A 12,370-nucleotide genomic window follows, 5' to 3' on the forward strand; every position below is an offset into this window, starting at 1 on the left:
TTGCAGGTTCCCCTGGGAAGCACACCCTCTTTGGAAAGGTCTGAATCTCAGCCCAGGATGCAGTCAGGGGAGCTCTCCCAGTTCTCAGTTCCTTCACTGCCCACCTTCTCGGCCTAGAAGAAGTACCTGATTTTTTGCACTTGCTATTTCTGGACCCCTCACCGTCCTCTTTCATCCATTTTAGTAGTTAACCACCTTCTACTGGCTAACAATTTTTTATATAGAATTTTTCCTTTCTCACAACCCGGGACCCCGGCAGAGATGTCGTCTAAATCCTGTGACAAAAGGTGAAGAATTTCTAAGAAGCCAGCCCAGCTGTCCCACAAAGAACAGATCCAGGGTCAGTCCTCTACTTCTTTGGGGTCCTGGTGATTCAACACGGAATCTTTATGTAAGATTTCTGAGAATTTATAAAGACAGAAAAGGGTTCCTTTTATTGACTATTCTTCTAATCCAAAACTGGATCTGGAGTGCTTGACCTGCTGTCCGTGGTACAATGCAAGGACATTTTTGTGCCCCCAAAATGTTATGCAAAATAAAATGAGTCCATAGGTTTCATTATATTCTTAAAGGGTGCAGGCCCCCTAAAATGTTAATTATCACTGATCTAAAATCTTTAGTGCTGTACTTGTAGAAGGCCATTTGTATAACGGGATAGACATAATCATAGGACTACGGGCTTCGTGGGAAACATACAATGAAAGATGGCGGGCAATGTTGGACAATAAAAATAATTACGATGATATTATTAGATATTAGTGAGCCAATGCCTATAATATCCCAGGAGTCGCTGTAGGAGTAAAGTAGGTGTGATGATTTCTTCCTTGTAGATGGAGACATGGAAGCATGGAGAGGTTCAGTAACTGCCCAAATGCTATAGCTATTCGGTGGCAATGCTAAGACTTAACCTGACGGCCTTCATAGACCATAGTCTCTTCAATACATAGTGCTTTCATCTACCTAATGTCCTGAATAGCATGCTGAACTTGTGTATTTCTCAGGCCCCTCCTTTTCCCTCCTTCCTATTACCTTGGAATTGTCCAAGAGGCATCTTTCTTCAAATCTCATGTCAAGTTCTTGCACTTTCACAACTTTTATGAAGTTTTTCCTGACTCCATCATTTCCCCTCCTTATCTCTTGTAAACTCTGTTCAAGTCTTGCCAATCACGTGCGTGGCTGGGAATACGACAGTCAGAAGAACTGTTGGCCTTGCAGGATGGAGGGCAGGGGATATAGTCAAAGAAAGAAAGCAGAAGACTGTAAACTCAATGCTGTAAACCCAATGAAAAAGCAGAATCACTGAGAGGAACCAAGGAGGTAAAACAAACAAAAAGAGTCAAACCATAAAGGCAAAAGGAATGAGAAGAGAAGAAAGAAGGATTGACAATCAAAATGGCAGCCAGGAGAGCAGAAAGCAGGACACGGTCAAGGTCAGTGCCTGGGTTTTGCATTCTGCGTTCCCAAATGGTGGCCTGGTGCCCACAAGGAAAACACTGGGGGCAGAGAGAGGTTTCAAGTTTCCCATCCCTTGAAGGCAGGGTCGTTTTCTTTGAAGACAGTAGATGCTTGGTAACTACATCTTGAGGACGCTGAGGAATGAAGTGCAAATTTGTGTCCTATTGGGTAAGTGTGAGGTTCACAGCCATGGAAGCATCAGAATCCTGAGAGTTTGAAAGATGCTGGAAGAGAAGATGGGCTCTAGAATTTGCCTAGTCAGGGCCAGCACACACAGAACCTTCAAAATGACTCCGTTCCCAACCTCATGATGGTTTCTGCTCAGAGATCATAGCACCAACTCCCGGTTGGGACCCGGCCCATGATTCTTCTTAGTGCTGTGCTCCAGGAGGCTGTAGACAACCCACTGAAGTCAACACAGGCAAGGCAGGAACACAGCAGGTTCCCACTGGTACACCCTACTGGTGCTTCCATCTTTATAGTTTTGAAACTTCCTAATTTTTTGCTCTATAGCCCCAAAGCCCCTAAGTTGCTCCTTGAAACTTAGGATTGCGTGCCTGGCTTGCAGCTCAAGGGTCTGTGGTTCACACAGCCTGGGGGAACTCCAGGACCATGCTCCACCTCTGAGCATCAGTTAATAATATTGTGTCTCATCCTGGTATAAGATGTTAGCCCTCCTTATGAGCTTGGTGGAGAATGGCTGAGTAGTGTCTGAACCAGCAAGGAGTGAAGGAGAAAGGCAGCTCAGCTAGTTTGGGAGAAACGGCATGGAGGAGGCGATACACTGAGTGCATCCCAGAAACAGAAAAAGGTCTGGGCTTGACGAGGGAAGAAGAAGCACTGGTGAGAAACTAGGCAGTAAACCTATATATTGGAGGACATGATTCAAAAGAATTTGAAACTCAAGCAGAAAAGTTGCCATCTGTCTTGCAGAAATACAAGAGCAACTGGTCTCAGAGTTTCCGGGGAGGCACTGAATCCCTGTGCAGGACTGACCTCAGCCATCTGCTTAATCCCAGAGGAAGAACCTACAGGCAGAGGCCAGAAACTGGACAGGCTGAGAGCCCTGGGACCAGGACCAGTAGGCGCTTCTGCCAAGACCATAGGCACCTAGGTTTAAGGAGATTAGGCTCTTCTCAGATACTCCAACCTCTGTGGCCACCTCTCTTCCTTCTGCCCAAGGCAAGGATTCTGCCCCAAATCCTGATATTGCAAGAGATACCCAAGAGAGATTTATTGGGCAATAAGCAAACCACACAGGGGCCATTTCTGAAATGCCTCATCCTCTTCAATTCCCAGGTAAGTGGTGCTATTCACAGATCTGCCCAAACTTGCTTTTCCTTTTTCTTTTTTTTTTTTCACTTTGACATGAAAGTCATTCAGGACCCTAGGAAAAAAAATAGATGTATAATAAAAATGAATAAAAGCTGATGGTGTGGTGCTTTCCAGAAAGGAAGGAGGAAGGCTGTGAATGACATACTCACTGACTGTATATCATCGACTTTCCCTGGTCCTGAGCATAAAGTATCTTTTAGTAGAAAATGTGGAGACTGACGCCTGCCCCTGTCTGCCTCTCACAGATGTTTCAGGGACAGAGGAACTAATATGACCACAGGTCCATCTGTCATCCTTCCATTTACTGCCCTTCTGGCACTAGCACGGTGATTTGTGGCACTGTCTGTAAGACAGCTCTCAAAAGAAGATGCCTTCAAATGAAGGGATATCATTGTTGTTATTTTGAGAGAAAGAGCATAAAAAGAACATGCTCAGCTCATTAGTTGGGAGTCTTTCCTAGAAGAAAAGCACCTGAGAGGATTTCGACTTTCATTTAGCGCCATTCTTTGGAAAGGCATTTGCATATTCAAATTGCAGGGGATCAAGAGGAGAAACTGGCAGGATGGGAGGGTCCCTCCTACACCACGGGTGGGTATGGAAGTTGGTATAGACTTAAACAATACAAATGGAGTCAAAAATCCATAATTATTGACTCAATAAACTTCATTTCCAGTTACCTATTCTAAATTTTGGAAAATATTTTTGCATTATATTTGTAACCTCAGTGTTAGTTTTGGCAGTAAAAATTCAAACAGCTCAAATTTTAACACAGGGGAATCTTAGATGAACTATAGAGAATTGATTTAACATAGAAAGTATGTTTGTAAAGAGATTTTAAATGTTTAATCAAAATGTTAAAGTCACAGGAAATACTTAGAGAAAATGTTAAGCATCCAAAGCAAGATAGAACATTGTCAGTAAAATGAAGTCTATATTATATCAAATAGGTACTGAAAACAGAAATATGGAATACGTATAGATGAGAATAGTGTTTTCCTCCCTGGCTGGTGGGGTGTTCTATTCTGTGTATTCCAAATGGCATCAGTAATACACAGAAATGTAAATATTTTTCTTTTCTTAGTGGAGATACTAGGGATTGAACCCAGGACCTTGTACATGCTAAGCATGCACTCGACCGACCGGTGAGCTATTATCACCTCCCTAGAAATGCATATTTTTAACATTCCAAAGATGTTTTCTTTAATCACTTCAAGTAATGATTTCATCACATGAGCTAATGAAACTGGTCACCTTAGAAAAGAAAGTCATAGCACTGATTTAAAGTGGAACCATTTTCAGAAAGGATGACCATTTCATTATTAGTTTTTTTTTTTTTAACTTTGTCATATTATTCCTCCTATGACCTTGAAGCTATTTAATTTCACTTGGCCCAAAGACAGAAAGGGAGAAACATCTTCGTAAGCTAATAATTTAAAAATAATTTTGGGGGGTAAGAGGAGCCTGCAACACAGAAGTAGGTGATGAGAAGGTCAGATGGGTTGAATGACAGTGGCAGATGGCAGGAGTGCAGAGAGAAGGTGTGATGTGTGAGTCGCTTTTCAAATGATTTCTCCCATCCCGAGAAAGTACCATTTATCAGAGCATGATGAAACGCGATCCCGGGGACAAGATGAAGAGATTATAAGCTTTGCTAGACACCAGGGATATTTCTCTGAGCAATTTTCATGAGCTTGTGGGTCACAGGAAGAGAAGACAAAGGTTGCCATCACCACATGTGGTCACGTGTGCACATGCACATGCGTGTATGTGAATGTGAGTGTGTAAGTGATCTCATGGGTACACTTTTACTCATCTCTTCACTTCAGAGCTGTACAAAATAGACAACCAGACTCCAATGAGTTGCGTGGCAGCAGAGGTGCAAACAAAAGACCATAAACTTCACAAACATCCACTATTGCTACTTATCCATACAACTGTCAGCTCCATGTCCACTGGACAGCATCTTTTTAAATACTTTGTTTTAAAGCAGCCCATCATTTGACCAAATCTGAACCAAAGCCAGTCATTAAATTTCCTCCAGTGAATGAGATTGCTAAGTTTCTTATATATTCACCTCAAACCCACTTCATGATGTATGCAGTTTGAGAATAAACTAAACTTTAGATCCAGGAGGCAGAACATGAGCTGTCTCCAATCTACTTTTATTATTTGTTGGGATCATAAAATAGGAAGTTATCCATGATTATGTACCAATTGGTGCTGCCAGAAACACTGGGTTGGGAAGACCTTGAGGCTTCCCATGAGACTGAGAGGAAATGCATTTTGTGATTGTTTAGCAGTTTCAGCTGTGAACTTGGGAGCATCATTATACATGCTTGGTATTGGCTATCACCATCCAATTATTTGGAGATGGTTGATGTCATCAACGAACTCCAAAGCCAATTCTAGGACCCTGGTCCTACTACTCACATGGGCTTTTTTTCTCCCCTCCCACTGAAGGCAAAGTAAAGTAGTGTGAGAATTTCTATGATGTTTTTCTTTTAAATGAACAAAAATCATTTTAAGACCTACAGTGAAGTGGGTGAGACCTCAGCCAACTCCCAGACAACTGTGTTACTCCGCTTGCCTCTGGGAGAAGGGAGGTAGGGCTCAGAAAAAAAGAGCTCAAAGCAAGCATCATTTCTGATGAGGTGGGAGGTATGAAATTAATCATTTTCAGGAAACTTGCAAGACAATATATTTCTTCTATTACGTATATAATAATCCACATTACAGGTACTGTACACACACTTCAATGGGCCATTTACTCCCTGATTGTTTGTTATATGGAGCTGTATTAGCATAAGGTGGAAGATTTGAGGTAGAATAGTGAGGTATTTTTCATGTCTACTTGAAGCTGTTAGTTTTACTGCATTTGGGATGTGGAGGATCGTCTGGTAGTCAAATCGAGCTATAAAGACTAAATTGAATTATTCCCACAGAACAGCTGTTAAATCTCCGGGGAGTGGGCAGGTCCCACAAGAAAGGAATGACAAATTACAACCGGGCTGGTGCATAAATGCGGTCTGCGCTGGATGAAGCCAAGGCTGGTGCCAGCTGGAGTCTTGAATCACATTTTGTAATTTACGGCTATTACCTTACACTTGCTGCCTGATTTGTTGCTTCCTTGAATCTCCTGCTAAACTCTGAACTTCCCCAAACTCAGTCACCGTGAGGGAGTCTGTGAACACCGGGAAAGGACAAAAACACTATCCCTCTCAAAAGTCCTTACGTAGCACAGCTGTGGCTTAGTGACTTGGAACAAAGCTGATTTCGTAGATGATACTGTGTCTTTGGGGGAAACTTTAAGCCTTTGGAGGGGAATAAAAGAGTTTGTACTTGTAATTAACAGAGCAAACCATCCCTTCTCACAAGGAATTCCTAAAGGAAAAAAGACCAGCCATATAAATGTGTGTGTGTGTGTGGTGCCAGGAACTCTCACCTAAGTAAGGTGATGGAAGTAATTTGGGGGAAAAATAATGTGGTTTTTTTTTTTTTTCTATTTAAACTGTGAAGGTTAAAACTAAAGGGTGCCTTCCTGCAAAGTAAAATACTTTTCCTGAGATGTTCTTTTCCCCAGTCCGTTAGTGATAAATGGATTCTTTGTGCTTCATATTAACAATAGTGCCAATTAAACTCATAGGAATAAAATGATTTAGCAAAGTTTCAGGCAGCTTGGTAAGTGCTACAGTAGTTTCCAATCAACAAGACATTTATTAAAATGTTGGTTAATGATTCTCTCCAAAAAGGAGATGAAGACCGCCCATATTCCAAAATGTCATGTTTTTCCTCCATGTTTTCTGTATTTTTCCTTTTTTTGCTCTGTATACTCAATGGTTTATCTCTTATTATATCTCATCACTAAATATATATTCTTGTAAAATAAATAAGTTTATATTGTATAGCATAAGCAAGTATATTCAACACCCATAATGAAAAAGAATCTGAAAAGGAATATATACATGTATATGTACGACAGAAACATTATGCTGTACATTAGAAATTGACACATTATTGACTATACTTCAAAAAAAATCTTATCACTCAACCAAAATATGAATTTGTAAAAAAAAAATACATATATGTTTTCTAATGCATAATATGTATGGAGTTTTTTTTTTTAATGAATGCTGTCATAGGACTCTTAGTTATATCTGAAGCCCAGGTCCCCCCTCCACACTTTGGAGCCCAGTTTATGAACAATGTCAATGAGCGATGTTTTCATAAGTTCCATGCATTTCAGTTGGTTCTGCCAACTCTCAGGACATCAGCAGATAACACCGCCCCACCTTCCAGGTGTGTTGATATTCAAGACATCAGTCTAAGCTAAACTCCTAATAGTGTATGATCTCACTGCTTTAGCAGATTAAACTCATTGAAACTGGTGTGCTATGAACTACTCGGGGAAAATAATATTGGGGAAAGGATGGGCATGAGTACGCTCTACATGGTTCGCATCTCCTGACCTAGACTCAAAAAACGTGTTATCAGTGAGCTCATGCTTAGGTTAATTTGGTAATAAACAACCTTAGCGCACGTGCTTGAGCATAAGGCAGGGGCAAGCCTTTTAAAGCATGGCAACCTTTAACCCAAGCGTGATCTTCCTCAAGCAATCTTGTTTCACACCCTGGAATCCAACAGCCACTTTAAATAAAATGTGTTAATATATGGAACCCCCCCAAACAAAATATTTATTTACAGGTTGTTTAAAAAAAATAAAACATCAAAATCATTTAAATTTTATAGTTTGTCCAGAAAATCCAATGACCAGATCGCAAGGAGAATCTGAGTTTGCATGTCAATGATCGGGTGGTCTACTCTTGTCAAAAGCTTTCTTCGGGTTACCTTTTTTTTTTTTTTTTTCTTTTTCAAATGGAGGTACTGGGAATTGAAACAAGTACCTCGTGCATGCTTAGCATGCCCTCTACCAACTGAGCCATAACCCCACTCCCCAAAGTTTTAAAACAGTTTAAGGGATGTCTGCTTCTGGGAAGATGGAGTCGTGTGATTTTCTCTATTTCTCCAACCAAGTACAACTAAAAAGCCTTGAACATTATATATAAAGGAAACTCAGTGGAAAGAAGAAAGCAAGCAGGTATTAGGATCTTGAGACCCATGGAGCAACACTGAAGAGTTCCCTAGATCTTCTTTTGCTTTATAGCTCCTAGACATGTTGCTGAAGAAGCCAGCAACTCAGAGAGACCAACTGGTGAAGACAAAAAATAGTTCCCTTCGGAAGCTTCCTCCTTCTATTTAAAGGACCAGGAAAGGAGCAGCACAGGGAGGCAGAACACCTTTAGACAATACCGACTCCAAACCTGCCAACAACCTTGAAAAAACTATGGCCACAGTCTCATCCAGCCATCTTCTACTAGGGTGCCCCAAACCTTCAGCCAAGCGTGGTGTCAGAGAAGACCACATAGGGAGCCTGGACTTTAATCCTTGTCACATAGTAGCAAGTCTCTTCCCGTCCTATCAATGGAGGCCACATGCCTAGCAGAGTCTGGACTTTCATCGCTCCCTAGACAGTAATGAGGAAACCCACCCACTCCCTGCATGCATGCTGTCAGAGATGGCTTGGTGGGAAGACAGAATTTTTGCCAGAGTCCAGTGATAGCAAAGGCACTGCTCCCACACACACACCCCCACACACCCACACACACACACACACACAGACATGCTGTGAAATCACCAGAGGTCACATGGAGAGAAGTAATGAGGTTTTCCCACCCTTCCCAGCCAGGGAGGTGTCAGTGAAGAGTTAGCAGGGAACCAGAACTCCTACTCCTCTACACCTAGTAGTAACAGGGATCTCCCCTACATTTGGGTGTCAATGGAGGTTGCGTAGGAAGTTTGGATTCAATATCCCTTTCCCCTACTGGACCAAAGTCAGAGGAAGGCAGCTAAAACAGAATTAAACGAGATTCATCATAATACATAAAAAGTTCAGGTTACAATAAAAAATGTTCTTCTTATACTAAGAAACAGGAAATCTCAAATTAAATGAAACAAAGCAATTAATAGATACCCACACTGAGATGGCAAAGCTGTTAGAATCCTCTGACAAATACATTTAAGTGGTCATTGTCATAAAAGTCCTTCAGGAAACAATTACATATTGGAGACAAAGAAGGTGATACAAAGCCTTAGTTAAAAATAGAAAAGTCTTAGAAAGGAAATAGAAGATGTAAAGAAGAACCAATTGGAAATTTTAGAACTGAAAAATATAATATCAGACATAAAATGAACAGAAGATTAGGGACCTGTGAGATTATAATGAAAGATCAAGCATTCATATCTCTGGAATTCAGGGAGGAAATGAGAAAGAGAAAAGGGCTGAAAAAATATTCAAATACATGACAGAATATTTCTCAAATTTGGTGAAAAACATAAGCCTACAGATTCAAGGAACTGAGTGAAACCCAAACAGGATAACCCAATGAAATCCACACCATGCCATATCATAGTCAACCTTTTGAAAGCTAAAAACAGAGAAAATACATTGAACGCAGTGCAAAAGAAATTACATGCTATCTATAGGGGGAAAAAAATCAAATGACAGTGATTTTTTTTTTTTTTACCAGAAACCATTGAGGCTGGAAGAAAGTGGCTCAAGCTTTTTCAAGTGCTGAAAGAAAACAACTGTGACCCCAGAATCTTATGTCAAGAGAACATATCCTTTAAGATTGGGAGAGATATCAAGACATTATAATATGAAGGAAACGTTGGAGAATTTGTGACCAGCACACACACCTTAAAAGAGTAAATAAAGAAAAGAAATGACAAAAGAAGGAATCTAGGAAAATCAGGAAGGAAGAAGGAACAACAGTGAGCAAAAATATGAGAAAATGCAATATACTTTACTTTTCCTCTTGAGCTTTTTAAAATTATGATTGAGAGGTGAAGCTGTCACATATTTGAGCCCTAATACGTCAATAAATTGAACAGTTGAAAAATAATATTGATATGATTCTAAATATATAAGGAGGAAATAAAAATTAAGGCCATTATATAATAAACATAATTAAGACAAATACGTAATAAACAGGGGAAGGTAAAGAAAAGGGACACAGGTTTCTATATTTCACTAAATATGGTGCAATATCAGTAAACCATAATAAGTTATGTGTATAGAATCCCTAAAGGAACCATTTAACAAGAGTTATACATTGAGGCACATTCAAACACTAGATAAATCAAAAGGGAATTCTGAAAATCATTCAAGAAATACACAGGAAGGTGGAGAAAAGAGAGAAATGAGAAACAAAGGGAACAAACAGAAAACAAACAAAAAGACACATTGGAGCCCTAATACATCAATGACTTTAACATTAAATATAAATGGTTCAAAAACACTGATTGAGAAACAGAGAATTAAAAAACATGACTGTCCTATTTACTGTCTACAATAAACTCACTTCAAATATGATACAGGCAGGTTAAAAGTAAAAGAATGGGGAAAAATATATACATATATAAGAAGAAAACAAGAGAGGCTACGTTAATATCAGATTTAGTAGACTTTAGAGCAAAGAAAGTTATCATAGTCAGAGAAGAGCATGCTGCAGTGGTTAAAAGGGAGCATCCACCAGAAAGACACAGTAATTTTCAGCAATCCTAACTAGGTATGTACCAAATGACGAAGCTGTAAAATATATGAAGCAAAAACTGATAGAACTGGGAAGATAAAATGACAAATCCACAATTAGAGCTGGAAACATCCACACCGTTATCGATCATCTGCTACGTGCCAAGCATCCTACAAATAATAATTATTTATAAAAATTATTTAACTTGTTAACATGATAAATGGTATAAAGGGGATCTCAAAGACACCAAAAATGGGACCTCTCTTCTTCAAAAATGCCCTCTTTTTTAACAGCATTAAGTAGACAAATATAAAATTTCCAAGCAGTAGAATTTAATAGAATCTGTGGCTCTATTGTCGCATCCCTCAAGGATAACAAGGAGATTCACATTAGCCCAGGGAAAACTGCCAACTCTGCCCACTGCTGGCACAAACTCACAGTCAGGAAAATAAAATTCTGTAGGTGCCTCTAATGCGTTTGTTTCTCCCATTAACACGATGCACACTGATCACTCCCTACTTGACCTCCATCTCTCCAATCTCACCTGGGACTCTGAACCCTGACAGGAGGTCCCAGGGGCAGGATGGAGAAAGCCAGACTTGCCCCTAAGTGTTAGAAACTATCAGGCTGAAAAAGATTTGGACTCACCACAGTGTAGATCTGATGCTTTCTTCTTTTAGCCAGGTCGATTATGTTTACTCCATTGTAGTAAAGGTTCTCAATACAGCCGTGGAAGTTTTTCTTCAGAAAGGTCCCAGGTTTGCCTGGTACTGGAATTCCTCCAAAACTAAGCTTTATGAGAGGGAAAAAACAAACAAACAAAAAGACTCCTAGTTATAAGCTCTGAAGGAACAGGAAAATGAACGTGAGCAAGTGAACTTCAGTAGATTCAATTGTATGCATGAGCCAAGTGGTTCAAATAATTATAGATCCCACTTGATTACACATTTAAAAGGATACTGATTGGCCCACATAAAAATAACTGGAATTGCTTGCTTTTTAAGAGCTTATTTTGCTAAACTATTTTACTTCCTTTCCAAACCCTTTTAACACTAAATAAAACAATAATTTACAGAAGGAGAAATAAAAAGAAAAGAAAATCTACAGCTTCACGTTTACCTCTTATGCAAACATCTGAGAGAGTATGGTCAAACGAAAGTCAAGGGATGAACAAAATATACCTCATGTAGACCTAGTTTATTCTGTACTGTGCCAAAAACAAACAAACAAATAAAAAAAAACCTGAAGTACACAGTTTTCCCCAGATTATTTTTCATAAAGATGAAACATAGGAAACGATTCAGATATTTATTTAAAGGAACTCACTGAGACTCAACAGAGTAGTATTTTACGTAGCTGTCAATAATGGTACTAATTAAACATTTGTTGTAAAATGGGAAAAGAGTAAATGCTGATTGAAAAAGTGCAGTTTCATTGGGTGCAAAGTGTGATGTCAACAATAAAAAACGTGTTTACAGTTTAGACTCGAGGACGTACGCTGAACTACTGGGAGGGGCAGTTGTCCCTGAGAAGGATATGGGGAACTACTTTGCTTTATCATCTTTCTTTCCTTCCTGTAAAAATTACTACAAATTACCTTTGCCATGGAAATACTCTTTTAAAAACAAACCTAATTTGTTATGAATATGCTTTCCCCGTATATGAAAGAGAAGCAGAACCATAGTTCCTATAGTCGTGTTTGTCCCAACACCATTTAATGAGTCACCCAGTTTTTCTTTGCAGCTTTGAAATGTTACCTTCAGCTTGTGCTTAAACCCTACGGAAGCTTGAGTGTGTCTCAGTGGGGTTTGTTCTCCTAATCCAAGTGTCTTCTATGAATAGCCACAGATATTGCAAAGGCTATTTCCAGATGTCTATCATTCCCTGTTAGTTCCATTTATTTTTCATTTTTTTTAAAACATATTCATCGTTTATTATTTCCAGTATATATGGCTGAAATACTAAATGTTTATCTCTTTCCAAGGCAAACC

General features: G+C 39.5%; 1 protein-coding gene across 2 annotated transcripts in view; it reads right to left on the reverse strand.

Moving 5' to 3' along the window:
• CNTNAP5 (contactin associated protein family member 5) overlaps positions 1-12,370 on the reverse strand; it is a 733,870-nt gene that overhangs the window by 354,264 nt on the left and 367,236 nt on the right. Inside the window, exon 7 of one of the 2 annotated variants that reach the window (XM_045516101.2) lies at positions 11,031-11,171. In XM_045516101.2, coding sequence (XP_045372057.2) covers positions 11,031-11,171 — 141 coding nt within the window. Of the gene's footprint in view, positions 1-11,027; positions 11,172-12,370 lie in introns of both variants that reach the window. The other variant, XM_045516108.2, reaches the window with a different exon arrangement.

Source organism: Camelus bactrianus, chromosome 5, assembly GCF_048773025.1.
Source record: "Camelus bactrianus isolate YW-2024 breed Bactrian camel chromosome 5, ASM4877302v1, whole genome shotgun sequence".
Lineage (NCBI taxonomy): Eukaryota > Metazoa > Chordata > Mammalia > Artiodactyla > Camelidae > Camelus > Camelus bactrianus.